The sequence below is a fragment of the Dasypus novemcinctus genome, chromosome 26, assembly GCF_030445035.2.
Source record: "Dasypus novemcinctus isolate mDasNov1 chromosome 26, mDasNov1.1.hap2, whole genome shotgun sequence".
In the NCBI taxonomy this organism is placed as follows: Eukaryota; Metazoa; Chordata; class Mammalia; order Cingulata; family Dasypodidae; genus Dasypus; species Dasypus novemcinctus.
The window spans coordinates 13,385,040-13,412,414 of NC_080698.1; the positions used below are offsets into that span (position 1 = coordinate 13,385,040).

Here is a 27,375-nt window from a genome sequence, read left to right on the forward strand (position 1 = left end):
AATGTTAAAAAAAAAAAAAAAGTAAATTAGAAGATACTAGAAGCAACAAAGGGAGAAATTTTTAGAATCTTGGAGTGGAGGTGGCCTTTGGGTATGTCACCAAGCCCAAAAACCAAAAAAGAAAATAATCGATTCATTTACATTAAACATCGTATCTTGGAAAACAATGCTAAAAGAAATTTAAAAAGACCTAAACAAATGGAAAGACATTCCATGTTCATGGATTGGAAGACCAAATATTGTGAAGGAGTCAATCCTACCCAAACTGATTTATAAATCCAATGCAATACCAATCAAAATTCCAACAGCCTACTTTACAGAAATAGAAAAGGCAATTACCAAATTCATTTGGAAGGGAAAGTGCACCCGGATAGCCAAAAGCATTCTGAAAAATAAAAGCAACCTGGGAGGAATTTCACTACCCAATCTTAAAACATATTACAAAGCTTTAGTGGTCAAAACAGCATGGTACTGGGAAGCGGACTTGGCCCAGTGGTTAGGGCGTCGGTCTACCACATGGGAGGTCTGCGGTTCAAACCCCTGTGCCCAACATAGAGCTGGAACACACAGTGGGTTCCGCAAATGAGCCCCCAGGCTACTCAGGAACTGGGGGTGGGGGTGGACTGGGCACAGGTCCCTGCCCAAGAACCCTCCTGCCTGGGCCAGGGGAGCGCCTCCCAGGGCAGGGCTGGTGGCCAGGAGGAAGTGGGCCCCCGGAGCCTCTGCCTGGGTTTGGGAGGGAGGAGGAGGGGCCCTCGGCTAGCCCTCCCTGGAGGTACCCGGCCATAGGCCTCAGGGACTTTGCATTTGCAAGCACTGCCTTTCAGGAGGAAGAAAAGGGAAGAGAACTGCCCTCCGAGGGCTCTGAGTCAGCACCCGTCATAATGGAAACTTCACACGTCTGGGCAGCGGGAGACTTCCCCTGTGGGGGCCTCAGGCCTCGGCCTCTTCTGCCAGGAAATAGTACTGCTACTGCGCAGGGAGCTGGGCTCTGGGGGCAGGAGGGTGACAGAGTGCTCTGTTACCGCACAGACGTGAAGGCGGCCAGCCAGCGGGGGCCTAAGGGGCCCCAAGATCGCACCCCACCCCCCAGGTGAAAGACTTTCACTTCCCTCAGCCCCAGGCCCCAGCTGAGCAGTCAGCCTTTCTGGGAGGGAGGCTGCCCTCGGCCACTCACACTGTGGGAGCGCCCTGCAGCCCCGGGGCAGCGTCTTGTTCAGGAGCCCCCTCTAGGGTGACTGTCACTCGGGATGGGGACGGCCAGAGAAAGGAGGCCCGCCCGAGGGTGCACCCCACTGGGGCTAGGCCCACTCGGGGAGCACTATACTGGGGCGAGGCCCACCCGAGGGAGCACCGCTCTCCGGTCGCTCTTACTCAGTGTGTCAGTCCCACACCTTCCAGGACACCCTGTCCCCAGCTTGCTCTTGCACAAGGTCCGGACCCAGCAGGAGGAGACCTGAGGCCCAGCCACGGACACTGGCCCCAGCCTCCAGGCTGGGCCCTGAACCACCCTGTACAGCCCCTCTGGGTGGGCAGGGGGCTCTTTCCTCTCAAGTCTAGGTCCAGCACTGTGGGTGGACAGTCCTGGACGTGGGGGCGCGCGGGGCAGTGGGGACAGTCGGCGGCCAGGCTTGGGCCGCTGCCCCGCGGGGCTCCTGTGGGCGCGGGGGGCCCCTCCTGTGGCCTGCAGAGCCGGCCGGGCAAGAGCGTCGCTCCTCGCGGCTGCAACGCGGGCCCCGCGCCGGCAGCTCGCGGGCGGGCTTGGGGGCGTCGCCGCGCCGCCCCGCCCCGCCCCGGGCGCTTCCTGCTCCCGGGCGGGAGATGTCCGGCCCAGCCCTCCGGCCGCGGCCCTCCGCCGGCAGCCCCCTGCCGCCGCGCCATGTCCGCAGGCTGGTTCCGGCGCCGCTTCCTGCCCGGCGGGCCTCTGCCCGCGCCGGGGCCGCCCGGGCCCCGCGCCAGGCCCGGGCCCCGCGCCAGCCCCGTGCCCTACCGGAGGCCCCGCTTCCTGCGCGGCTCGGGCTCCGCCGCCGACGCCTCGCGCCGCCCGGACGCCCGGCCCGTGCGCAGCCCCGCGCAGGGCCGCTCGCTGCCCTGGAACGCGGGCTACGCCGAGTAAGTCCCCCGCCCCCGGGCCGCCCGCACCCCGGGGCGAGCCTACCCGGGCCCCCGGGCCCCGCGCGCCTGCCTGACCCAACCCGGGACCTTGTGCTGACCTAGACCGTGGACAAGCCGAGTGCCCCACCCGGCCCGTCCTGCCTCAAATCAAGATCCTTGACAACTCTTCCCTTTTTGCACCTCAACCCTGCCTCTGGGGCGCCAGCCTCCTCCGGGAGGGCTGGGGTTCAGGAAGGACCTGCCCCAGGGGCTTCCAAGAGGAGGCAGTTAGGCCGGGAGGTCCGGCCTTCTGGGCTGTGGAGACATCCACACACGGCCCCCCACCCCCCATGCCCCACACCTCCCCTGGGCTGGGGGCTGTGCTGTGTGGGACAAGTAGAGGAGTCCTGGCTGGGAGGGGGCTGGGGTAGGAACGGGAACCCTAGATCTGCCCAGGCAGCCTGACCCCCTACCTGCAAGTCCCTGGTCAGCAGGTGGGCTTCAGGGGGCCGGCCCGGGTTGTGTTTTTTTTTTTTAACCTCAGTCATGAGGTCCCTGGACAGTTAGGGAACTGAAACCGGCTGTCCAGGTGCACGTAGGGACAGCGTGAGGACTGTGCCTGAGAAGGAGGGCTCCTGCCCCTGTGCCAGCTCAGGGAGGCCCGGGTGTTTTTCTGACGGGTCACTGGCCACAGGATCATCAACGCAGAGAAGTCTGAGTTCAACGAGGACCAGGCTGCCTGCGGGAAGCTGTGCATCCGGCGGCATGAGTTTGGGGCCGAAGAGGACCATGAGTGGCAGGTCCTGTGCCCAGAGGAGGTGAGCCCGCTTAGTGGCAGGGCCAGGACTTGCTGGCTGAGGTTCCTGGCCTGCTTTGCCCCCTGTCCTGGTGCAGACTGGGTGGGGGGACGCCCAGGAGGCGAGGCGCAGCCTGACCCCAAGCCCTTCCTGCGCAGTTCCTGACGGGTCATTACTGGGCGCTGTTTGATGGGCACGGTGGTCCCGCGGCAGCCATCCTGGCTGCCAACACTCTGCACTCCTGCCTGCGCCGGCGGCTGGAGGCCGTGGTGGAGGGTGTGGTAGCCGCTCAGCCCCCCATGCACCTCAGCAGCCGCTGCGTGTGCCCCAGTGACCCCCAGTTTGTGGAGGAGAAGGGCATCAGGGCAGAAGATGTGGTGATTGGGGCTCTGGAGAGCGCCTTTGAGGAATGTGTGAGTGTGGCCTTCAGCCGGGAAGGGAGGGAAGGTTCTGCCCCTGGGGATCCGGGGGTGTTCCTGGTTGTGGGGGGTCCCTGCGTGCGACGGCGATCACTCTGGACCTTTGATTTAGGAGGCCGAGATCAGGTTGGCTTGTTCATGAACATTGGCCGTTATTACTATCGCCAGCGCCCCCTCCCAATTATCCAGCATCTCCTCTGTGCTTGGTGCCTTCACCTGCATCTTCTCATTGCAGGTTGGTCCCTTGCTGGGGCTCCCAGCACCTTGCTGGTCCTTGGCGCAGGGGCTGTTTTCCCTCCTCACTGTTTTGAGCAGGGCCCCCTCTGCCCAGGCAGCAGATTCCATGCCACAGGGTGCCTGGAGGCCTGGTGGACCATGGGCTGGGAATGGGCCTGCCAGCCCTGCTGGTGGGGAAGTGAAGTGGAGGGTGGGGTCGGGGACAGAAGCGTGTGGTGGCTGTACAGGCAGCAGCTGAGGTGGCCTCGGTTTGCCCCAGGATGAGGTGATCGGGCGGGAGCTGGAGGCCTCAGGCCAGGCGGGCGGCTGCACAGCCCTGGTGGCTGTGTCCCTGCAGGGAAAGCTCTACGTGGCCAATGCAGGGGATAGCAGGTGAGTGAGCCCTGGAAGGTGGGCAGGGGTGGGGCAGGCAGGTGGGCACAGAGGTAGCAGAGGCAGTGCCGAGGGGCTGCAAGTCATGGGAGGTAGGTGGGGAGGATGGACGGGCTGAGTCTGCGTGTGTACCTGGAGTGTGGGGTAAGGTGGAGGGCAATGGGTGTTAGGCTGCCCAGGGAGGGCAGCGCCTTAAGTGCTAGTCCAAAGACGAGGCCTCTATCCTGCAGTCATAGGCAGCCACAGAAAGCTTTGGCCTGGGCAAAGCTGGTGCTCCTGGCGGCTGGAGGAGGGGCCAACGGGAGGGAGGCCCCCCAGAGTTGCCTTCCCCCACCCCACATCCAGGGCCATCTTGGTTCGGCAAGATGAGGTACGGCCTCTGAGCTCCGAGTTCACTCCGGAGACGGAGCGGCGGAGGATCCAGCAGTTGGTAGGTGCCCTCGGCAGGGGGAGGCCGTGGAGCCCTAACTGTTGGGACCAGGGCCACAGGAGGCCACAGCTGGGAGTCTGACCTGAGCACGGCCTCCCGCCCAGGCCTTCACCTACCCCGAGCTGCTGGCTGGGGAGTTCACGCGACTGGAGTTTCCGCGGCGACTGAGAGGGGATGACTTGGGGCAGCAAGTTTTGTTCAGGGATTACCACATGAGTGGCTGGTGAGTGGGATAAGGTGGCAGGCGGGGGTGGGCCAGCTGTGTGGCCTGGAGCAGCTCCCTTCCACTGGGCAGTGGAGCACTGGAGGGCGTGAGAGCCGGGGCCTGTGCTGGGGGCTGGAGCAGGGTGGGAGGTAGGGCTTTGGTTGATGCTGGGTCTGCCCCTGGTAGGAGCTACAAGCGTGTGGAGAAGTCGGATCTCAAGTACCCGCTGATCCACGGGCAGGGTAGGCAGGTCAGTGCCTGACCCCCTCCACAGATGGGAGCTCCTTTGTCCCTTGCTGGGGTCTCAGGGTCTGCTCTGAGCCTGGCAGGTCTCTCTCTCAGCCCAGAGCTCCTGAGGGTTGAGGGTTGAGGGTTGGGGTCCACCTCTCCCCAAGTGCTCTGCAGGCAGAGCCCAGCACTTGTGCATTTGCTGGGACCTCTCTGCCATCACTTCATACCCCGCGGCCCCCAGGCTCGATTGCTGGGAACACTGGCCGTCTCCCGGGGCCTGGGAGACCATCAGCTCCGAGTCCTCGACACAGACATTCAGCTCAAGCCCTTCTTACTCCCTGTCCCACAGGTGAGGGGGCCATGTGGTCCACCAGTTTCCCTCTGCCCAGAAAAGTGGACGATGAGGTTGGTGGGATCCAGAAAGGGGGTGCTGAAGGCTCCTTGAGCTTTACCCGCAGGTAACTGTGCTGGAGGTGGACCAGCTGGACCTGCAAGAGGAGGATGTGATTGTCATGGCGACTGATGGACTCTGGGACGTCCTGTCAAATGAACAGGTGGCACGGCTGGTGCGGAGCTTTCTCCTCGGGAACCGAGAGGACCCACACAGGTACCATAACTGTTGGGGGTCTACCTGGGCCTGGGTTGGTGCCAGCAGCAAATAGTTATGGCTGAGAAGACAGCAGTGACGGTGAGTCTGGCACAGAACAGGTGGCCAGGAGCAGAGTTGTCTTCACCTTCCTCAGGGCAACTGGCTGCTCTTTGCTCCCACAAGTCTCTGGGTCCAGCTTGTCTCCCTCCTGGGCTTGTTTGTCCCACCCCACAGTTGGCCTGAAATTACTTGGGTCCCCAGGTATCTAGCCATGTGTAGTGGGTTCTGAGGGCTGGCCCCAAAGTGCATCTGCCGGATGATCCCCACAGGTTCTCGGAGCTGGCCAAAATGCTGATACACAGCACACAGGGTGTGGAGGGCGGCCCCACAGGACTGATGTCCTACGACGACGTGTCTGTGTTCGTGATTCCCTTGCATGGCCAAGGCCAAGGTCATAGTGGCCACTGATGATTTGGACAGGACACCACATCCCAGACCAACTCCAGGGCCAGGTGCAGTCTAGCCATCCCTCCATTGCGGCCAAGAACAGGCCCTGCCTGCCACGTCAACCAAGACAGCCTGGTACTCTCGCCTCCCACACCAACTCACACCTATTTTAAGGGCAGCATTTATACAGGCATCAGAGCTGGAAAAATGCTGAGCCTAGCTCATCAGGTGCCCCAGATGTAAGGCAGTAAAATCCAACAGATCCAGCTTGGACTAGTCATCGATGTTTAGAATATCCCTACTACACCAAAAATGCTTCTTGAAAGGGCCAAGTGTGGAACAAATATTTTATTAAAAAAGAAAGTCAAGATGATTTTGTGCCTAATGAGCCAACTCATTTGTGTGGATTTTTCCCATTTTTCATATATCCCATATTGCATAGCCCAAGACTTCTGGATCTGAATCTCTCTCCAGCTGGGTCCCAACAAGCTGTGGTTGACCCTGGAAGCTCCTGGTAGGAGCTACAAGTGCGTGGAGAGGATCTCAAGTACTCCCCAAGACTCTGCCGTTCAAATGCTGGAGTGCTGCTTACCAGTCTGCAAGTTTTACTTCCTCTTTCCTCAGCACAACTCCCCGTCCTCGTCCTCTCCTCCCCCAGCAAAGCGTGGGCGGCATCCTGTGCTTTCCTTGCTCCCCCATCACCTGCTGAGCCAGCTTGCACCCATAGTCCCCTTGGCTTGCTTCTGACCCAGTCTGCTGCCTGCTTTTGGTCCTCACACATGGCCGACATGCCAGGAGTGGGTGCTGTGGGTCTCCCACTCAAGCAGGCCCTGCACAGGCAGGAGTGGTTGATGAAGGGGAGCCACACTGACTGGCTTGTTGTCTTCCAGCAGAGGAAAAGGCAGCAAGGCCCCTCCCACCAGAATGCCTTGAGGGGTAAAGGGCCTGGAGGTGGGGGCTCTTCCTCCTTGAGTTGTCAGTGCCAGGAGAGCCTACCAGTGGCCTAACATATAGGTCAGAAGGTTCCCTCCACCACTCTTCTGGGCTCCTAGCCAATCTCTAATGATCATGAGCAAAGTGGCAGGCCTAAGGCTTTCTTCTCATATACTAGTTCAGAAAGAGCAAGGCAAGAGGCAGGAAGCAAATCCTGTAGCTCTGAGGATGCTGGCCTAGGGCAGCAGGCTCCAGGAATTACCACCTCACCAGCCAGGCATCAGTAGCCAAACTTCCATCAGAACTGGTGGCAGGAGCTCCAAAGACCCACTATCCTCACCCTCCAGAAGCCAAGGCCTAGCAGCATGAACCTTATTCCAACCAGAGGTTACTAAGTTAAACAAAGGCAGAGGTAGGAAAAAAAAGGGGTGGGGTGGGGGTGGTAAGGTAGCCTGAGGGTGTATATCAGACCCAGTCTTGGAAGATCAAGGTTGGCTCAAGGGCGGGGCTGTTCCCAGTCACTTCTGGCCCTGTGGCTGCTCCTTCAAGTCCTGAGGGTGAGGAGACCCAAGCTCTGTGCTCTGAGGGTTGGGTGTAGGGACTTGTCCCACTAGCGCATAAGCCTTAGTCACCAGGGGACAGGTGGGAACAAGCAGAGGAAGCCCAGCAATCCACCCAGAATCCCAGTGTGAATCAGGAGGGCTGACTAGCGATAGTACACCCCGCTTAACCGGGAAGCAGTTGAACAATGCCACAGAAACCCAAATGAAGAAGAGGCCGTAGCCATAAAATTGTTAAGACTGATAACATGGGAAAAAATGTTTATATGTTAAGTACAAAAAGGGACATAAAATTGTATATACAGAATAACATCTATGTAAACACACCAAAAACCTATGCACAGAAATGTCTAGAACATTTAACATCAAAAGATTAACAGTGATAGCATTTGGTGGCAAAACTGATTCTTTTTAAAATTCCCAAATTTTCCTTGATAAACATTATGATTGCAATGGGAAATCACTGGCTAGTGGCTGAGCAGTGCAATGTCACTGTCACATACAAATAGGTGGCCTTGGCCTGGACTCTTGAGAGGGCAGCAAGTGGCCCCTTCCCTCTGAAGAGAGCCTGACCACCCCTGGCTCCCTCTGAGACCATCCACTCAAGCCCCAGCCCTTGCCTCTCTGGACCACAGCCTCCTTTCTCCCTTTATTTCGCCTCATTCCTACCACATCTCTGATTGCTTCCAGCCCCATCTTTCCCTATCTTTCCCAACTCAGGAGCCAGCTCACAGCCACAGGGCCCACAAATAAAACACTTTCCTGCTGCTGCTGCTGCTGGAGGAGCGATGCTTAGTGGCTGCGCAGCTTTCAGGTGTTAGGCTGCCTTTCTTTTTAACACAGTTCTAAGAGTCTCTGAACAGTTACTCCTACCATGTATTTTCTACCCCCCACCCCCCAAAGGCTGGGGGTGGGCAGTAACAGCTCAGATCATTTTGTTTCTGTAAGTTCCTCCGTTCTGTGAAAGCAGAGCTACATAGCGGGTGGCATCTCGGCAGCTGCAGACTCCATCAACATTTGGGAAAGGCAGACGCACTTTGCCCTTTACATATGAGCAAGAGGTCAAAGTTGCTAGCAATTCACATTCTATTCCTGCAGCTGAAGGGAAGCAGTGACTGCTTGTTTGACCAGCAAGCAGCTAAGTACTCTTGAGTGAGCTGTAAGTCTTAGCTTTGATATCTATGGGAAATGTGTGTTGCCTGCTTAGATATGTGGGAACTGAATGAAAAAATACGCTACTCACCCTGCTCTAAGGCCATGAAGCGGAAGAAGAGGCCATGAACCAGTCTCAGCTCATGTCAATCCAGGCCTGGCTAGAGCCCCTCCCTCCCCCAAAAGGCGGCAAAGCAGCATGCTAGCAGACACACCACATAAAAAGGATGACCTGTAATTGGCAAAGAGGAGCCTCAAGACAAACTGAAAATGCTCCAGTTCCAGTATCCTGTCCCCAAATGCCATAAGCCAGACACAAAAGGCATGCATGAGTGAATGTCACACACAAACAAGTGCAGCCAAAGCATGGCCAGGCAAAAGGGGCTAATACTGCAGAGAGGGCCTCAAAATGCAGCTTGAGAAACACAAGGGAATTATCCCAAGACCCTCATTAAGCTGCCATAGAAAAAGCAAATACTTGACACTTGGCTTCATTCAGTCTTTTGAAGGGAAAAAGGCAATGGGAAAGACCCACTAACACTTGCGGCAAACACTATCAGCAAGGATGCAGTCTTTCTCCTGGGCCCCAGGACTCCTTTGGCTGACATCTGGGAAACTGCAGATGATTATAAGGAAATCGGGTTTCATAACATCCTTAAACTATATATATATATATGTATATATATATATATGTATATATACATGTCTATATGTATATATACACACATATACAGATATTTAAATGGCGGTGCACACATTCTGCTAAAATACAAACAAATCAAAGGTCATATATAAAAAGGCTAAATATAACATATAACACAGGCCTATATCCAGCTCTTGGTTGGGGAGCTGGGGAAAAAAAAGGTGGTATTATCTGAAGACTATGTACACAATTTGTTGTGGGCAGGGAAGGCATCAGTGTAAACAACTCAGACTCACTGCACAATACTGGCCCACTGGAAAGCGCGAAGTATCTAACGCACAAAAATAGGCTCCCACTTTACTTTGGTACCCAATCAAAAGCTTGATGGGCACCCAGGAGGACCACAGGCTTTTCGTGATGATGGGGAACTGCACTAGGCTGCTTCTAAACCTCCCAGCCCTGGGAACTCACCTGCTACCCCTTTCAGGTTCTTGGGCCTTTTTCCACCCAACATTCAGGGACACAGGCTTACCCGGACCTCCCACCCCCACATGACTAACTGCACAACTTCCTTGCAAGCAAGGTACTTCTGTATCTGTTCCTTTCTCCGACCCCGAGATATATACGTGAAGACTTATTTCCGTAAATGTTTGGCACCTAAGAAACATGATGGTTGTGGAATAATGCCACAGTGACACAGGGAGACCCAGTAACAAGACATGCAAGGTGAGGGCAAGGGGTAGTGAGCTGCCCTAGCATCTCAAAACCAGAACTACGGCTTCCCATGCATTTATGGGGGTGGAAGAAGGGATGTGCAGAATTAACTTCACCGGCTCCTCAGCAGCACATACATTCGGAATCGAAGGCATTGTGAAGGTCCCACTATACTCTAATCAGGACCCTGCTCGCTCCGAAGCTCAGTGCAGTGACAGTGGAAAATCTGAGTCCCAATGTAGTTTACTGCACCAAGAGTCCTTTTGAAGAAGCACAGCAAAGGATTTTTTTTTGAGCAGATGCACAGCAATATCCTTGGGAAGGCCATGTGAAAGGATGCTCTCTAGCTCAGTCCAATGATTCAATCTCACTATTATCTCAGCCCCTCTGAATGTTTCCTGCTGGCCATCCTCGGTGTACAGACACAGCTGAGCAGCACTGGGGTCAGTCATCAATGGTGGGCAGCCAGAAGGCCTGGAAGAAGACGACAAGTCAACTTAGAAAAGTGGCACCTCTCTCCTCACTGCGGAGGGTTCTTTGTACCCCACCCCACATCCTTAAGGTGCTTAACCCCAAAGTGGTTATGGCCAGCAACCATCCCTCCTGACCCAGCAACTCTGGCAATTTATGGAGACAGAACATTCCTCCCTCTAAATGAAACTAGGTTGGTTCTGTCTCCCTCCACCACTCAGTCTACCTTCTACCACAGTAACTGAGTGGTAAGGATAAAAAAGGGTGCACTCTCTAGGAGGTGGGGGCCTGGGTAACCTGACCTCACTGCCAATCAAGCCACCAGGTGACCTCAGACAGACCCTCCCCTTCCTGAGCTGTAGTAGTTTCCCGACCTACCAAATAAAAGAAACTGGATTCAATGGGATGGTTTTGCTATGCTGCTTAGAATTGACAATGTTTTCTTAGTTAAGGAAAAAAAGGAGAGGGGCATTCTGCTTGGGTAGGATGATAGTAAAATGCCTTTTCCTCAAATTCCCAGATAGGTTTAGGAGATCCCAAGAATAAACTAAAGGCTGAGACTCAGTGATCTTTTGTTCTGCTAGTGTTGTCTAGGAAGAGACCAAGACATCCAGGGGCCTGGATAAGTTATGATCGTGTGTAAAAATTTCTTAAGAATTCAGTGTAAACTGAAAGGAATGGAAAACTAAAAGGTTACAGTCATAAAAGGCTGGTTTGGAGTATTATAAAGAGCAAAAAAGCTGTCAAGTGTAACCCTAGGTAGTTTGGGCCTAAAACTAAGAACCAGAATGAAAACTGGCCAATTTCTTGGGAACTCAGTGTTGTTCTCACACCAGGGGAAAAAGAATAAAAGTGAAAGACCAGCCCAATGAGAGATAAGATAATAGGAGGTAAAAAGGGAGGTCACCAATTGAGAAACACGGATCTCGGTGCTTCGAATGTACCTACAGAACAGAGCTTGCTATGCTCATTAAGGGGCCCCCTCCACTACAAAGTGACTGTACTAGTTTGATATGGTTTATGAATTCCAAAAATAGATACAGGATTATGTTTGTAAACTGGTCTCTACCTGTGTGTGATTAAATTATGATTAGGGCTTTGATTGGGTGACATCAGTAGGCTAAAACTACACAGCAAAACAGGCAAGTTAGTTGGAGTTTTGAGCTGGAGCCCCAGGAAATAAGTACACAGAGGAGCTTGGTCGTGAGGAAAGAGAAGGCCCCTGGAAGAGAGGACAGCTGTTTGCCTGACAGTTTGCATCTACAGAGACCAGAGAATAAGCAGCGGAGCTCAGAGAGGCAAGCCCCGGGGAAGAGAAGAACCCAGGAAGCCTGAACCCATGCAGATGTCAGCAGCCATCTTGCTCCAACATGTGGCAGTAGACAGTTAAGGAAAGTACCTTATGCTTTATGGCCTGCTAACTGTAAGCTTCTACCCCAAATAAATATCCTCTATAAAACTCAACTAATGCAGTGCCCCTAGGTGGAAACCTCTTGTTCCCATACCATGTTGGAACATGCACTGGCAAAGGTCATGAACTTGGGGTTGAACTGCAAACAGGTGATGGGGCCTGTGTGTTTGCCATCCAACACTGCTACTTTTATACCACTCTCTCCATTCCAAACATGGATCTTGCCATCCTCTGAACCTAAAAAGAAACAATTAAGGAAAATGTAACAGCTGAAGGCATAATACAAAGACAATTTGGATTGAGGTCTGGAGAGAGGTCCAGTTTCAGAACCCAACCCTCAGGAGAAATTCAGAGGGAGGAGAGACAGTGAAGGAAAGGGGACTTCCTGGGAACTGATCTTGGGAAGTCCCCTCTAACTTTAGTTTTCTCTTCTAAAAAAGGGGCTGAATATCATTTAACCACTGAGATGACTGAATGTAGGGTTATACCAGGAAGTTAGTATTATCAAGGTGGTGCTCGTAGTGTTAACTCCAATGCCGGTCCAGGGAAGAACAACATTAATGCCAGTTCCCAGCAAAGACTCCCAAAGGTCAGGACTGTTTTAAAGACACTATGTCTTTGGCATAAAGTGCCACATAGAAATCTGAGAACATATATCAAACAGATAATTTACCTTAAATCGTTAACATTAACAAAAGTCTTTCAAATAAATAAATGCACAGTACCAGAGAAATACCGAGCCCGAGGGGAATAAAGGAACCTTACCAATCATGATGAACTGGGAGTCTGGAGTAAATGAGGCCTCCAGTGTGACTGCTTTGCTGTTGGCATAACCCTAAAATAAAGTAGAGTTCTCTTGTTACAGGACCATTAACAAATAATTGCCTAGACACACTGACCCAACACATGCACCATCTTCCTTTCTGTAAAACTCTCCTTGTCAGGAATTATTTTATATCTAAACACCAAACGTGGGTCACTGGTGAGAAGCGAATGTGTTCAGAATCCAAAGGAAATAAGTTCATGTGGAGGAAGAAAATGCAGGCCTGTGCCTCGATCACTGAGTCAAGTATAACTGCTAGTGGTCTCCACCAATTAGCTAACACAACTCTCAGCACAGGAAGTATGAACCAGGAAACAGTCTTTCTCAAAGGCTGTCAGCTTACCCCAAATGTATGCATCACCACTCCCTTGAATGCATCGATGAGACGGATGAAGCTGCCATTGGTGGAGATGAGAATGAGCTTGCCATCATTGCTGAACTTCAATCCTGTCCACTCACAAGTCCGATCGTATTGCATCTTAAAGGTTGCAAATGGCCCCTGTGAAAAATAAAAACAGTGGCCCCGGGACCAAGGCACATTAATAATTCCTTCTGCCAGAGCCAGTTCCCATTCTATCCCTTTAGATTCTTTAAACTATTGCTCTGTCCCCCTCTAAGATCTACCGCCTACCTCCTCTACTCTAGAAAAGGCTCTTAAGTGTCCACTCACCCATAAAAACTTCCATAATGTCAAGATTGTGCAAATTTCAAAGATTTACCTTATCAAAAGAACGAAGGTCATAAAGTTTGACCATTTCAGAATTGACACCCGCAGCAAAAATTAACCCTTCTGGATCAAAAGAACAAACTGGCTTGCCCTGTAGATGCATGAGGCCCTAAGAGAAAGTACAACAAAAATTAATGAATTTAATACCCTACCACCATAAAATTTACCTTTCCCAAAACTAAAAAAAGAGATAATAAGAGATACCAGTCTATCTACAGAAGAGAAAAGGCAAACTATATAACTAATGTGAGGCCTTTTAAAAACAGGGTTCCTATTCCATACAAGATTGCAGATCAACCCAAACTACACAGTATTAGTATATATATTATTATAGATTATTATTGACATTGAGTTTAAATAAAAACAAATCCCTTCAAGCTACAAGCTATAGCTCAAAGGTACCAGGAAAACTGTTACACTGAGCCACACAGCATAATGCAATCTGCACTAGTTAGGGTATGTGCTTCTCAGGTACCTTCCGGGAAAACAGGTTGCCTCCAAAGTTTAAAAAGACTCTGGGATCCCAAAAAGAACTACTGCTTTCCTCTTTCCTTGAGAGAGAGAGTTGATGAGAGTGCCTGCCACAGAAAATGCTCAAAAATTGTAACTGTGAGGTACCATTACCTGGCAGTTAGGAGAACGGAGATCCCAGAGTCGAATGGTCTTATCAAGAGACCCAGAAATGAAAGTGTCATCCACAGGTGACATGGACAAGGCCACCACCCTGCAATGCAATGCATCAAGAAAATAGGAGTTGAAGCAAATGGTTAGCAAAACATGGATGTGAACTCCAAACTCTTCTGCTTATCTATATATACCTCTTCTCTCCAAACTGCCATTTTAAGAAGCACACTGAAACACAAAGACATAAGCTATATGGAATAATTAAAAAAGACAACTAGTATAATGAAAAAAACAAAACAAAACAAACAACAAACTGTCTTCAGCAACATAGAAATGCCCTGCCTAGCAAGAAGTGTGAACCACGAGACAAGGATTTCTGCTCTTTGCCTATCAGGGTTCCTTATCATTCCAAGCCACACTGGGATCCTGCACACTGTAAATGAATGCAAGAGGAAATACCCAAGTCATGAAATAAAAACATGATTCCAATGCAAATCAAAACCACAATAAGATACCAGCTCACACTCACTAGGACAACTATAATCAAAGAGACAAAGCGGACAAACTGCAACACTCATATTTTGCCGGTGGGAATGTGAAATAGTACAGTACTTGGGAAAACAGTTTGCAGTTCCTCAGAAAGTTACCATATGTCCCAGCAAGTCCACTCCTAGGATTATAACCAAGAACCACACAAAAATGTGTACACAAATGTTCACAGCAGCACTATTCCTTAGTAGCCCAAAAGTAGAAATAACCTAATGTCCATCAATAATGAATGGGTAAACAAAATGTGGGTCTATCCATACAAAATATTATTTGGCAAAAAAAAGGGAATATAATACTGATTCATGCTACAACATAGATGAACCTTTAAAACACTCATAAATAAAAGAAGCCAGGTGTTGTTGTTTTTTAAAAGCAGCACATTGCCTGATTCCTGTCATGCAAAGTGTCCAGAATAGGCAAACAGAGTCAGAAAGTAGAGGAGTGGTTACCAGGAACTGCGGGGGGGGGGGAAGAGGGAAAATGGGGAGTGACAGCAAATTGATAGAGGGTTCTTTTTGGGGCGATCAAAATTTTTTGGAATTACATAGTGGTGGTGATGGTTGTACAACAATGTCAATATATAAAAATCACTGAATTGTACACTTTAAGAGAGTGAATTTTATGGTTAGTGACGCTCCCAGGTGATGGCAAGACTGCTGGTCAGGTACCACACTTAAAGAAGCCAAAGGACTGTGTTGGCAGCAACTATATTTTAGATACAGGATTCTTTTTATGCTTACACCATGAAGAGTCATTCACATAAAAGCATTTCTTCTAATATAACTCAACTAACATGTACACTGGTTGCTCAACTTGAAATTGTAAAAGCTAAAGTTAAAAACCAAAATTTCAAAGATAAAATACAAATACAAATAAATAATAACAAAACAATACTTCCTGGGTATGATGAGGAGATAATAAAACAAGAGTAAGCAGAATCTATATATGGACATGTAATTTTATCATGGCACTTAGCTCAGAGAAAGTCTACTTTGGTACAAGGCTCTATGCTAAAAGGTGCAAGGAACCCAAGAAAGAACAATACCCCAACTCTAAGATCAGATAACTCCAAGAGAGGGTGAGAGAAGGCTTTTTGGAAGAAGCAGTGAGAAGAGGGTTTCAATAGGAAACACCTTTCTGGAAGGGGCCAGGCAGGAAGGTATGAGGCCCACTTGCAAGAAATAGCACGGAGTTCACCTCAACTGAGGTACTGGGAAAATGAGTCAAAACCAGAGTGGGCAGCTGTCAGGACCATTTAGGCTTCCTAAGGGAAGCTCTAAAGTAGTGTTATCATACAGGGTGCTAAAGCATGATGGTCACGGATGGGGAGATCAATTAGGATTTGATAATAATCCACCTGACATGGCATGACCCAGGATAAAAGCAAAAGAGACAGGAGGAAAGTGACACATGAGGCTACACCTAGATACAGGGTTTAGCAACTCATTGGCTGTGATGGCTCCGGAAAGGAAGTGAACAGAGAACAGAGGAACTGGGTTGGGAGAATTGAAAGGGATGAAGAGGAAGAAACATGAGGCAGACTGAGAGGAGCTGGCCCAAGGAATATAACGATGATGGTTCTTATGCTGGACCTATCAGGTGGGAGCATGGAAGAGATATCTGAGCAGATATGTATAAAACATTAGGGTAGAAGGCAAGTCTGGAATTCAGGACAGACATAGGCTTTAAAAAAATTGACTTGGGAAGCTAACTGAATACAGGTGAATGAAAACTGCAAACGGAGCTGTGTGAGAAAACAGCAAGAGAGGGAAGGAAAAGCCAAGGCAGAACCTTTGCTGATTCTAGAGTCAAAAGAAGACAAAGGAGAAAAGAAGGGCCTAAGAACAGCAACAACAGAACCAAGATGGGAAAAGTCACCTGCCAAAGGAAAAGAAGTTTTACAGAGAGGTTGAGCACCAAGAATATGCCCAGGACAGTGGGTTTTAAATGGAGGAAGGGAGAGGGCTTAGGGAAAAAGTCACATAGACAATTCTGGGAGTAGACCAGAAGTGATTTCAACAATGAATGGATGTGGGGAAGACAGTGAAAAGGAGTGGGTAATAGGGTAAAGAAACAGATTTACAATAAGCATGACCATGTAAATTGGCAGGCAGCAGGGAAAGGCCAGTTAAGGAGATGGAAATTAGCAGAACGGAGGTTGGTGTTGTCAAGGAAGAGAGGAATTTAGGTGGAAGGGATAGAAGATAAAAAGAAAGAAGATTTTAGATGGCCTTGATTTTTCTAAAAAAAAAAAAGAGGGACAAAGTCATCTACTAAGAATCTGGAGGTCAAATTTAGATAGTTGAAAAAACTGGAAAGGATTTCAAACAACTGCAGTCAACTCTTTAATTACAGACAGTATATTTGGGAACATTAATTTGACTCAAACCAGGAAAAACATCTACTTATCACAAGCCATCCATCCTTTGTCTAATTTTATTTTTCACATTTGGTACTACCTAGTAAGCCAATTTTGCCACCTCCTGTCTTCAGCAACACAGAAAAAATGCCCTGCCTAACAAGAAGTGCAACCCACAAGACGTGGATCTCTGCTCTTTGCCTGTCAGGGCTCCTTATCACTGAATTATACTGTCTGTCTTACTGGGTTACTGCACATTGTAAATAAACGCTGGAGGAAATATTCAAGTGATTAAAATATCACCCAAGGCAGAAAACGTGATTAAGAATTCAACCAAAAATTGAAAGAAAAAAAAATTGGGGGAATAGGTGGGGGACAGAGAGAAACAACCTGTATTACAACATGGGATAGGAAAATAAGCTTCTTGACTTTTAAAACTAACAAAGGACAACTTTTTTCCTTTTGCATCCTCATTTAAGATCTTCAAATGGGACATTTTTACAAAGGGTAGGAACCTGCTGTAATGGGGGCTTCCTATACTAGAAGGGGCATCTGAGATTTGGGGTTCCTAAATACCAAATATAATTTTTACTACATAGGTCACTGCCTAAGTTAACAAGAGAAGACTAAAAGGAATGACAAAGAGCAGTAAGGAACTAGCTTCAGTTCACTAATAAAATCTCTCCATTCTTTCATTCTGTGGGAAATTTCAACTGGTAAAAGAACTATTTACTTCTCTAACACTTGATCTTACCTTTTGCTATGTCCAGGAAAGTATCTGATGTATTTGTTGTCATGCAAGGACAGGTAACGAATAGTATCTGTAAGAAGACATATAAGGCATGATGATATTTTACTATTCTAAAAGGAATCTGTTTTGCATTTTCCTCTTGAAAGACAAGGTCAAGGAATCCACTGTTTTCCATAGCCCAAGTAAGGTGTGTCTAAATAATGATGAATGATTCTTCTCCGCAGCTGGAGAAAAGAGAAGTCACTTAGATTTCACATATCTTAAAAGCAGAGTTGTTAAGTTGAAAACAGAGAGCAATGTTTAAAATCATTGTTTCACTATCAATCTGTGGCTTCTGCAAGGCAAACATAGCTTGCATATTTACAATGCAACTGGCCCTGCAAATATACCCTGGCAAAAAACATAACAACAACAACAACAACAACAAAACAGCAAACCCACATATACACAAACTCAATTGTTTACAGACATGGGTCTAGTACCCATTGAATGGCAAACCTTAAAGGAAAAACATTTGGCTGCTAAGGAAACACTCAAGGAGGTGAGCAGCGATGCTTAACTGAAGGTCAGGCAGCAGATTTTGGTCCAGGATTCTCCAACATTGTGTCAACTCAACCCTGACCTCATCTGAGTGTTTGACTGAATAAGCAATTTACACGGAGACTAAACAAAATAGAGATGCAATGCCAGTTAAAAAATTTTTTAAAAGAAAGGCAATTTGGGTTAAAAAGATCTTAAGACATTAAAAAATCAAATGTGAAATATAACAAGCCATAGTAGTGAGATGTTGACACCATGAAAGAAAGAGATATGTTCTTGGGGAAAATAAGAAAACCACTACTCTTAAAAAAACAGTAACAAATGATGCTATATGTAAAGGGAAAACAAAAAAAAGGCAGTGGTGGGAAGGGAATGAAGTACCATAAAGAATAGAATGAGAAAGTAGGAAGGTTATTATGCCCTTCAAAAACACTGGGAATAAGCAACAACTGCTTAGAAAAAGGTAATAAGAAAGGGTGCCAAAATGCAGAAAGGAAAGCACAGAAAGAACATTCTTGAGGCACAAAGAACCCAGGAATAAAGAGACTGAAAGCACCAAGTTCACAGGGGTGTTTCCTGATAAGAGGGCATTTAACCTCCGAGGGGAAGAAGGACACTCTTTGTGGTTTCCATACCTGAACTCTATACATTCAAATGTCAACTAATAAGTATTCCTGGTTTGCCTATTGCTAGGAATTACTCACCTGCCCTAAGGAGAAAAGGATTCTCTCCCCATTACCTGATTTCCCAGAGATGAGCACGGCGTCGCCATCCTCTTTGCCCCACTTGGTAGCTGGTGCACTGTTCCTGGCAAGGCAGTGGCCTGTACAGTTATCTCCTGTACCGGGTGGTATCATAGACCCTCAAACTGTACAAACTACTACCTCAGCCTGGAATCAGGCAAAAGGAAAACGGGGGCACTGGAGGAACTCTTCAGAAGGCACTTGAGACAGGAAAGGCAACATCCTTACAGCAGAGGCCTGGCAGTAAAGCTCCAAGTACCACACATGTGCCTTTTCTTGCACACATTTGGAAAATCCTCATTTAATCACCCAGAAAGACAGCCCAAAGTCATTGAGATGATCACATAGGCATGCTTCATCAGGATTCTAATGCTTTATATTCTGTCCAAAAGCATCAACTGCACTGCTCACTTAGAAAACCACTTCTGAAATAGAGGCATGAAAAGTAGAAATGATAAACTTACTAAAAATCAATTACAGGCAGAAAAGTCTCATAAAAAGAAACAAAAAAAACCCACAAAACTTTGCCCATATCTTATGAGATAGGCCCAGACAAAAAAGCAATCTAAGCAACCCTTATTGTATGACTTTAGAAAAATTTTACTGCAAAAAGTACGATAGCCAATAAATCAGTAAGTTAAAAAAAACAAAAAAACACAACAAAAGATCAACCCATTCACCTTCAGAGTCCTAATGTGCAAGCAAGTGTTACAACTCAATTACCAAGAAAATCTGGCAACTGAAAATGACATACCAAGGAAATCAGTAAAATTAGAGACCATTTATTACAGAAAGAAATTTGTTAAGTTTAATTTCTAAAAATAACTCACTGTCCTTCCTTATTAGCTTTATTTAACGGTATAAAAGGAAAAAGGGATAAAACTGAGACCAAAAATGTCCCTGTAATCAAAGTTGACTACGGTCAATATACTATCTTACATAGCACAGATTATAAAAGGTTGGGTGTACACCAAAAACTCCTTTAAGTTCCCTTAAAACACCATTGCTCAAGCATTTATGAAATCAATATATTTTGAGTATGGTGGTACTGTTGTTTACCACTTGCTGTTATCAAGTATTCCTTCCGTTTATTTGTTCTAAATGTATTCAAGTTTCATGAGATACAAAATCATAAATACAATTTGTTTCCTTTTCCCACTCCCCACTCTTAAACTGAAGACCTTTCACACACAGTTCCAAGTCCTTCAAAGGTGCTAGTGACGGTGGCTCACTTTCAGCATTCCTTTAGTCATAACATTGTATTTAGCATTTCTAACATCATAGTTAACTATTTAAACTAAACTATAACTAAAGCATAAGTACTCACGAAAATTCCATCAACTATTTCACAAAGGAGAAACCACAACCATAACTTCCTAAAAAGACTTGCTTACCGTCTATTTTGTTAGAGCTGTAAACCACTGTGTTTGCTGCATGTGTGTATCTGATGAGGTCCACACCATATTTCTTACTGTACAGGGTTCTCTTTGGTCTGAGGAGGAAAGAGAGAAAGAAAACCATCAAAATTCTCCATCCCCCAAAGTTGGGACCTCCACAATAAAGAGAAGTACTTGAATGATGTGGCAAGGGTGCGGATTCTTGGAAAGCTCTAACGCGGCAATAGGATTTCTTCCAAAGGGAGAAAACAGCCATCTAAGAAGCCTTTCGTCCTCTGAACACCTAGTGCTGAGGTTAGGAAGTAGCAGTAAATCTGGGGGACTCAATTCACTCTACTGCAATATTCAAAAGTAAGCTTTGAGAGCAAGACAAATACAACTATTTGGGAAGAAAGACACCCCAAGCAACATAAATCATAACTTATAACAAAGACAGATATAGAAATATGTCAAATCAAAGAGACGAAAACTTTTAAGCCATTCACTTGGAAAGAAGCTCTTTCTTCAAAAAAGGCAGTGATTTATCAAAACTGAAACCAGATGCAAAACTTCTTGCCTTTCCTAATATAACCTGCTTCTGCAAAAGATATACATCCTCCCTAACCTACAGGTCCAAAGCACATGCCAAGCCTAACTCTCCAAGCAAACCAATCAAGGGTTTCTTTCTTTTTACTTTGATGTAAAATCACAACACAAGTTTAGAGGTTATCAATCTATTTGTTGAAGTTCATTCAACGTTTTCCTCTATAGAACCTCGGAGATCAAGCTGAAACTGACCTTGGCAAAAATCTTTTAACCAAAAACTTCCGCATGCACTGCTTAAGTTAAGCAACACCCCCAACCCTGCCCCCAAGTATCTATGTAAAGCCAGATTCAATTCTACAACAACTCTCTAACATGCACCAGGTTAAAGAACAAGAAAGGGTTTAACACAATGTTCTATTTTTAGGTTCTAGAAGAATTTCACAAATCCCATCAGTGTTTACCAAGAGTTCTGATTTACAAAAAAAGCCCACCCTTTTAATGTAAAATCCTCTTGGAATTTAGACGCTAACAATCAGATGACTCAGGCAGCTTCAAGAAGTCAATCAATTGCACTTTCAATTTCTGTTAATGTTAGTGAGGCCAAAGCTTCCCTACAATAAAATCATTGATTTCTAAACAAGAATCCTCATTCCCATTATGCTGGATTTCCCACATTTTTATCTCTACTGGAATAATAGCTCATCCCTAAAAAGATGAGCTCAAAGCTACCATGTTCAATCTGCCATCCGGGATTCTGCCGTGGGTGAGGGTAAGAGTATGTGTGTGTTGTGTGTGCGGAAAGGGACGCTTACCCCAGTATACAGTAATGAGGACAGAGCCTGGAGAGACAATAATATTAAAGGGTGTGGGGTTAGGGAAAGTTCCAGTTCTACTTAGATATGGCCTATTTGTCTCAAATTTATCAATAATATTAATCTGATATTTGTTTCTAATAAGAAATCTATTTCATTTCCTTATTTGAAAGCAAGAGTCTAATGTATTGTAGCCATTTCAGGGGGCCTTTACAAAGTCCATGCACAAAATTTTCCCACAAATTTCTAGTTAAGTTGCTGGACTCAAACAATGATTCTGATGAGCAGTATGAGAAAATACTACAAAAGCCTTCTCTTTGAATAATTTGTACCACCTACCACAAACAATATCTTTTATATTCTTTGAAGGTAGAAAAATCACTCAATGGATGGTAAACTCCATTATAAATAAAGGTTAAAATGAACATTAAACAAGAATCTGAGTTTAGCCATTTTCAAACTCCCAAATTCTAATACTAGTACTATCTAATAAGATGGTATGCCTTCCCAGTAAACATTACTTTTCTTCCAATGCTGGTTTGACCTAGACTAATGGCAAAATTTTTCTGTACCTTACCACATGAAGAATCACAAACTCCCAGACACTAAAGAAACCTTAGAGGTAATCATTGTCTGATATAGAGAGAAGAGATTTCAACAATACCATGTGGTTGGTTACGGAGGCCAAACTAGAACCTAACTACCAGGCCACTGTCTTTCCAAAGAGCATAATGAAAGGAGGTCACAATTATTTGATGGGAGAACATTTAAAAGAGGATGCTCTGTAGTAATGCACCAATACTAAACTTCCTAATTTGGATAACTGGGCTCTGGGGCTCTGTATGACAAGGTCCTCGTGCTGAGGATATCCACGGTGAAAAGTGCTTAAGGATAAAGGGGCTTGAGACCTCCAACTTAATCTCTAACAGACCAGGAAAAAAATATGTATACATAAAAACATTTACATAGCGGGTGATAATGATAAAGCAAATGGTACAAGATGTAACCAATTGGTGGATCAAATGCATGTTCTCTGAAACAATGTTGTAACTTGTCTGTAACTCTGTAAAAATGCTAGAACTAAATTGCATTATGTCATAAAATTGACATTTTACTTTAAACAAGAAAGACCTTCATGTCACTGTTATCGCTCCAAACAGTTTGAAATTTTATCACATTTAGAGACAAACTAAAGAAATTCTACACAGCCTTCATTACCTTTGAATTAGCGTACACCTCCATCCTCAGGTACGAGAGAGGTTCTAATCTGTGCACAAGCAATTAACATTTCAGGCAAATCAGCTTCAAATTACTTCTAGCACCAGGACTCTAGAATCCCCCAGCCCCCACCCCAGCTTTAAACTCCCTCTTCCAAGCTGATTCAAATGGCCAGACTTGCACAGAAATCTATGTACTAAACGAATAACTGATTCAAATAATTCGTATCAGTCCAGGCAACAATTCCCTCTCCCCCAGGACCACACACTGCAGGCAGATCCAGAGCCAAATGCATAAAACTTTCTCACAAGGCCCAGGGGGAGAAAGCGAGACCAAAACAGCATTACTTTAAATAACCAAATTTACAAATGAAGAAACAAGTTCCAAAAGAAAGTTTACGGACATCACTTAAAAATAAAGGGAAAAAAAAAAAAAAAAGAGGCAAAAGGAACACCTGGAGAAGGCAGAGAAAAATCCAAGGATTTTAAAAAATAGCATCTGCCCTAGATAACAAAATAAAGTCTGACAAAACCAGTAAGTAGCAAATTAAGCCAATCATCAGCAAGCCTGCTTGGAGGAGGTGGCTCGAGGGAACTAAAAAATTTAGCTTACTGCTCCAAAGGAGCTCAAAACTTATTAGCAAAGACTTGAAGAAAGCCAAGTTAAACAGGGGTGAAGCCAGGCTGAAAAGGTGCCCCAGGGAAGAAGACAAAGTGCTGTGCTGGTGAAATTTTGCGAAGAGAGGCAGGTGTGGTGGGTGGCCTCCAGAGGACCTGGGGCAGCATAAAAATGTCATGATCGGACTAATGATTTTGATAATTCCATGTGGACCCCAAAGTATAATCGAAAAAAAGTAGGAAAGGAAAAACGAAATCGTTATACGACGTTTTCTTTGTTCTAACGGGAGGCTCATATGCAGGTTAGGATGGGACGGCCGAGTTTGCTGGTGTGGTGGCAAAAGGAAATAGGAAAGAAGGAAAAGTTTCAGATGTTAAAAAGTTCACCATAAACGTGGGAGTAACAGAACGGCTTGGAGGGGAAGGAAAGGGCAGGGGGACCCAAAGAGGCACTACAAATGAAATCCTGACAGCTAAGAAACTGCACCCACGCGGCCTTACGACCGAAAGGCTGCGGGAAGCTGAGGGGCAGGGGATGGGCGGAGTTGCGGGACCGAGGGCACCGAGGCGAGGGCAGAGGTGATGCTGTATACAGAATGAAGCTGGAGAGTAGCCCCTGCGGTTCCGGAGGAGCGGAAAACTCTACCGGCGGGGATCGGGGTGGGGCGTTTAAAGATAAAGGTCAAGGTCAAGGGGGAATTTGGCCAAAGACGCATAAGTGCTCTACGAGGAGACCGAAGACCGGCAGCATCAACGACAACAATATTAAGACGCAGAAGTAAGGGTCTCTTGGACGGTTGCAAGCGGCCCAGGAGGAAGCGAGTGCCAAACACGTCGAGGGCCGAAGTCGGGGAGGGGGGCGGGCCGCAGGGGGGGAGCGGGGCCACCGAGGGACTCACCCCCGGGCCCAGGGCCAGCGCCGTACTCACTTGCCCTCCTGGCAGTCATAGAGCACGATGGAGTCGTCGTCGCTGCTCGAAATGACCGTCTCGCCGTTAGGGCTGAAGTCGAAGCAGTTAATCTTGTCCGAGTTCTCGCGGAACACCTTGGCGACGCGGAAGCTCCGCAGCACGCTGTCGGTCAGCTTCATGGCGGCGGCTGCTGGAGGCGGCGCAGGGCCGGGGCGGGGCCCCGCGGCGAGCGGGCGCGCGGGCTGCCGAGGGGCCGAGTCGCGTGGGGAGGGCGCCGCGCCTGCGGCGAGCGAGAGGACAGCCGAACGCCGGGCCGCCTTCTCCTTCTGCTCGCGCAGTCCTCTCCTGCCCGGACTGCGGGGCCCTGCAGACCGTTTCTTCTCACGACCGCCTCAAAGCCAACCGGCGCTGGGCCGGCTCATTGTGTCCGCCATCTTGGAGCGACAGGCAGAAGCCGAGGGCGAGGGGCCGCTACCGCGGCGCACGCCGGGAAAAGGGGCGGGGCGGAAACGGCGGCGAGGCGGGGCGGTGACGTCAGCGGGGCCTCGGGGTTGTGGAGAGTCCGGGTGGCCTCCGGCTGCGGTTCCCCGGTGGCCTCCGGGGCCCGGGACCCGCACCAAGAGCCTCGGCCTGTGGGCACATATCTCAAGAACCTCGGGCGCTCTCTGCAGGCCGCGAAGGAGCCGGACCACCGCTTCCTACTGCGAGTGTCTGGTGCGCCCCTAAAGGCCTCTTCTGAGGTGCATCAGGTGAACCGATAGCGGGCAGGCCTGATTGCCAGCCCACGGCAGCGGTAGCATAGAATTTCAATTTATTTTTTAAATTGAGGTATGAGATACGATAGGCTGCACAGATTTTAGGTGGAGGAATTTTTTCATTTGCATATCCCTTTGTGACCACCCAGAGCTTTTTTAAAAAACTTTTTTATTGAGGTATGAGGAAAAGTGCGTAAGTGTACAGCTCCATATATTTTTATCAATGTAACCAACACTCACCTTTAGGTTTTAAAACGTGTTTACGTTCTAAAACGCATAATATCGATTACAAGTAAAATTTTAAAAGGAAAAATCATTTCCTGATTCAACAAATACAGTTTAAATTCACCTGATTTCCTTGCTCCTTATTCATATATACAAGTAAACTTCATAGATGGAACCATTTTCTTTTTTGCTCTAGTAGTGTATCTTACACGTTTACCCATGTTACTAAATCGGATTATTTTTATTGTTCTTAGTTGAGGTATTGTTAGCCCCATTTGGCAAAATAGACCCCCCCACCCCCGTCACCCCGGCCTCAGCCGGCAGGTCTCCCCTGATAACTCCCACCCCCCACCCCGTCACTAATCCAACAGGATGTACTAATCTCAAAACCGACTAGGATTATGAAATGGCTGTTTGACATTCCAACACGTCCATTTCACCCTCCCCAAGTCCTCCTCCCAACCACCGCGTATCTACGCGCCACATCTGCGCACCTCTTCCGTAAACCCGCCCAGTTACACCAGCTCAAAAGGAGCAATCCCAAACACTGGGGGGCGGGCTGAAGTTTCACTTCAGGTCCCCACCATGCCGGTGATCTAATAAACTTCTCTGCCTGAATTCTGATCTGTTTCTGAGCCTCAGTGGACGGGGACTAACAGTATAATTTAGAAAGCAAAAAATCTCTTTATACTGATAGTTTTATGAGTGTTGACATCCACATCCACTTGTGCAACCACCAACACATTCAAGATACAGAATAATTGCATCACTCGCTTTGTAGTTGAGATTGTTTTAAGGGTGCATGGTATAAGGGATTCTTTGCCCTATGAGAGATGAAAATCGGTCTTTGGCAAAGGATCACAAAATGCGAACCGAGCTTTCAGGCTTACATTTTCTGTAGGGGTTTAAACTCCGTGCAACCAGTGCGGGTTCAAGGATCTCCTCAAATGGATAATTGGACAATGGAGACAGGTCCTATTTATTTTGCTTCAGTAAACTGTAGTGCTTAAAGAAGAAGAAAAACGAAGGAAGACTGTGAGTCATTCCAGTCACTGACTTTAGGAAGATGTGATAAACCCTGAGGCAGTTGGGGCTTTTCTGGAAAGAACTAGGGTCTCATCGCCTGGGTAAAGAGGAACCAGGGTTCCTACACATTTTAAAAAGTGATTTTCGAAGGAAAGAGGGTACGATCTCGACTGGATCTGGGCGACAATTGCCTCCTGACAAAGAGCAGAGAGCTGCAGGCAACAATTTGTTCTGGGTCTAGAAAAAGGCTGTTTGAGTGAAACCTGAATGGATGGCAATTTTCCAAACTGAAAAACAGTGGGAGAAAATTTCTCCATGCCCCAGAGCACTCGCTCACTGCAAATCCTGCATCTTTTTCTCACCGGCTAGAAAGGCTGATATAGTCTGTTTTGAATCATTATATCCCAATAAAGACAGATTTGGTGCCATGTCCTGGAACTGCTAGTAAGGGAATATACCCAGTAAGATGCCTTTTTTTTTTTTGCCCATGTTAACCTGCAAAGAAGATAACCACAGAAACGTCCGTAATCTGCTCAATGTTGTCAGCCAAAATGAATCTTTGCAGAGTATCATTCAAGTTTCGTACTTTCTTTATCTTTTCCAGACTTAGTTATGAAGACCAAGACTTCCTTCCAAGACTTGACATCTGTATTATTTTTGGAATGCAAAAAGTCATGTTTTCATACTTAAGGAGTGTTATGAAAGGGCTCACAGGCTGGGCGTGAACTCAGATGCTCACGTTTTACATTCAGAGCCCAGATCCCTGCCCTGCAGTTCTCCTGGGCTTCCAGTCCAACAGAATTGGGGCCCGAAGGTCTTTACAAAGTGACCCAGAAAGGCCAGCTACAGTGGGGGATGATCGGAGGGGAAAGCTGCAGCCACCAGTGAATTAGATTGCCTCAAAGAGTATCAGACAATTTTTATTTTTCCTTTTTTTAAAAGTTTTATTTACTTAGTTTCCACACAAGTGAATATGGATTCATTGCAGAAAAACCTGAAAATATAAATAAGTAATCATTTAAAAAGAGCAAAGAGGGAAGCAGATATGGCTCAACTGATAGAGCATCC

The 27,375-nt window shown here is 47.5% G+C and overlaps 2 protein-coding genes across 4 annotated transcripts; one reads left to right on the forward strand and one right to left on the reverse strand.

Moving 5' to 3' along the window:
• Positions 1-1,833: 1,833 nt before the first annotated feature.
• Positions 1,834-6,194, forward strand: PPM1M (protein phosphatase, Mg2+/Mn2+ dependent 1M). The gene is made up of 10 exons (XM_004457364.4): positions 1,834-2,112; positions 2,789-2,912; positions 3,050-3,304; positions 3,807-3,919; positions 4,265-4,349; positions 4,454-4,572; positions 4,741-4,804; positions 5,027-5,134; positions 5,244-5,392; positions 5,704-6,194. Exons 1-10 carry the CDS (start codon positions 1,880-1,882, stop codon positions 5,840-5,842), a joined length of 1,389 nt encoding a protein of 462 aa, XP_004457421.1. The 5' UTR covers positions 1,834-1,879; the 3' UTR covers positions 5,843-6,194.
• Positions 6,195-7,520: 1,326 nt separating this feature from the next.
• On the reverse strand, positions 7,521-24,768 carry WDR82 (WD repeat domain 82). Of its 3 annotated transcripts, XM_004457365.4 has the most exons (9): positions 24,320-24,768; positions 20,216-20,313; positions 17,542-17,608; positions 13,880-13,979; positions 13,248-13,364; positions 12,872-13,027; positions 12,471-12,540; positions 11,800-11,942; positions 7,521-10,297 (listed from the first exon to the last, which is right to left on the reverse strand). In XM_004457365.4, the coding sequence occupies exons 1-9, from the start codon at positions 24,478-24,480 to the stop codon at positions 10,268-10,270; spliced, it is 942 nt and encodes a 313-aa protein (XP_004457422.1). In that variant the 5' UTR covers positions 24,481-24,768; the 3' UTR covers positions 7,521-10,267. The 3 variants fall into 3 exon arrangements, with proteins under 3 accessions (XP_004457422.1, XP_058144768.1, XP_058144769.1); XM_058288785.1 differs by lacking the exons at positions 20,216-20,313; positions 24,320-24,768 and adding an exon at positions 18,818-18,950; XM_058288786.2 differs by lacking the exons at positions 17,542-17,608; positions 20,216-20,313 and having other exon boundaries at positions 24,320-24,767.
• Between the last annotated feature and the right edge of the window lie 2,607 nt (positions 24,769-27,375).

Excerpts from the sequence above, each read along its gene's own strand:
- PPM1M (XM_004457364.4), top strand. The coding sequence starts at position 1,880 with ATGTCCGCAGGCTGGTTCCGGCGCCGCTTCCTGCCCGGCGGGCCTCTG. Across the intron at positions 3,305-3,806 it reads AGAGCGCCTTTGAGGAATGT|GATGAGGTGATCGGGCGGGA; the intron begins GTGAGTGTGGCC and ends GGTTTGCCCCAG. Across the intron at positions 3,920-4,264 it reads GCCAATGCAGGGGATAGCAG|GGCCATCTTGGTTCGGCAAG; the intron begins GTGAGTGAGCCC and ends CCCCACATCCAG.
- WDR82 (XM_004457365.4), bottom strand. The coding sequence starts at position 24,480 with ATGAAGCTGACCGACAGCGTGCTGCGGAGCTTCCGCGTCGCCAAGGTG. Across the intron at positions 12,541-12,871 it reads TGGTGATGCATACATTTGGG|GGTTATGCCAACAGCAAAGC; the intron begins GTAAGCTGACAG and ends ACTTTATTTTAG. Across the intron at positions 10,298-11,799 it reads CCAGTGCATGTTCCAACATG|GCCTTCTGGCTGCCCACCAT; the intron begins GTATGGGAACAA and ends GTCTTCTTCCAG.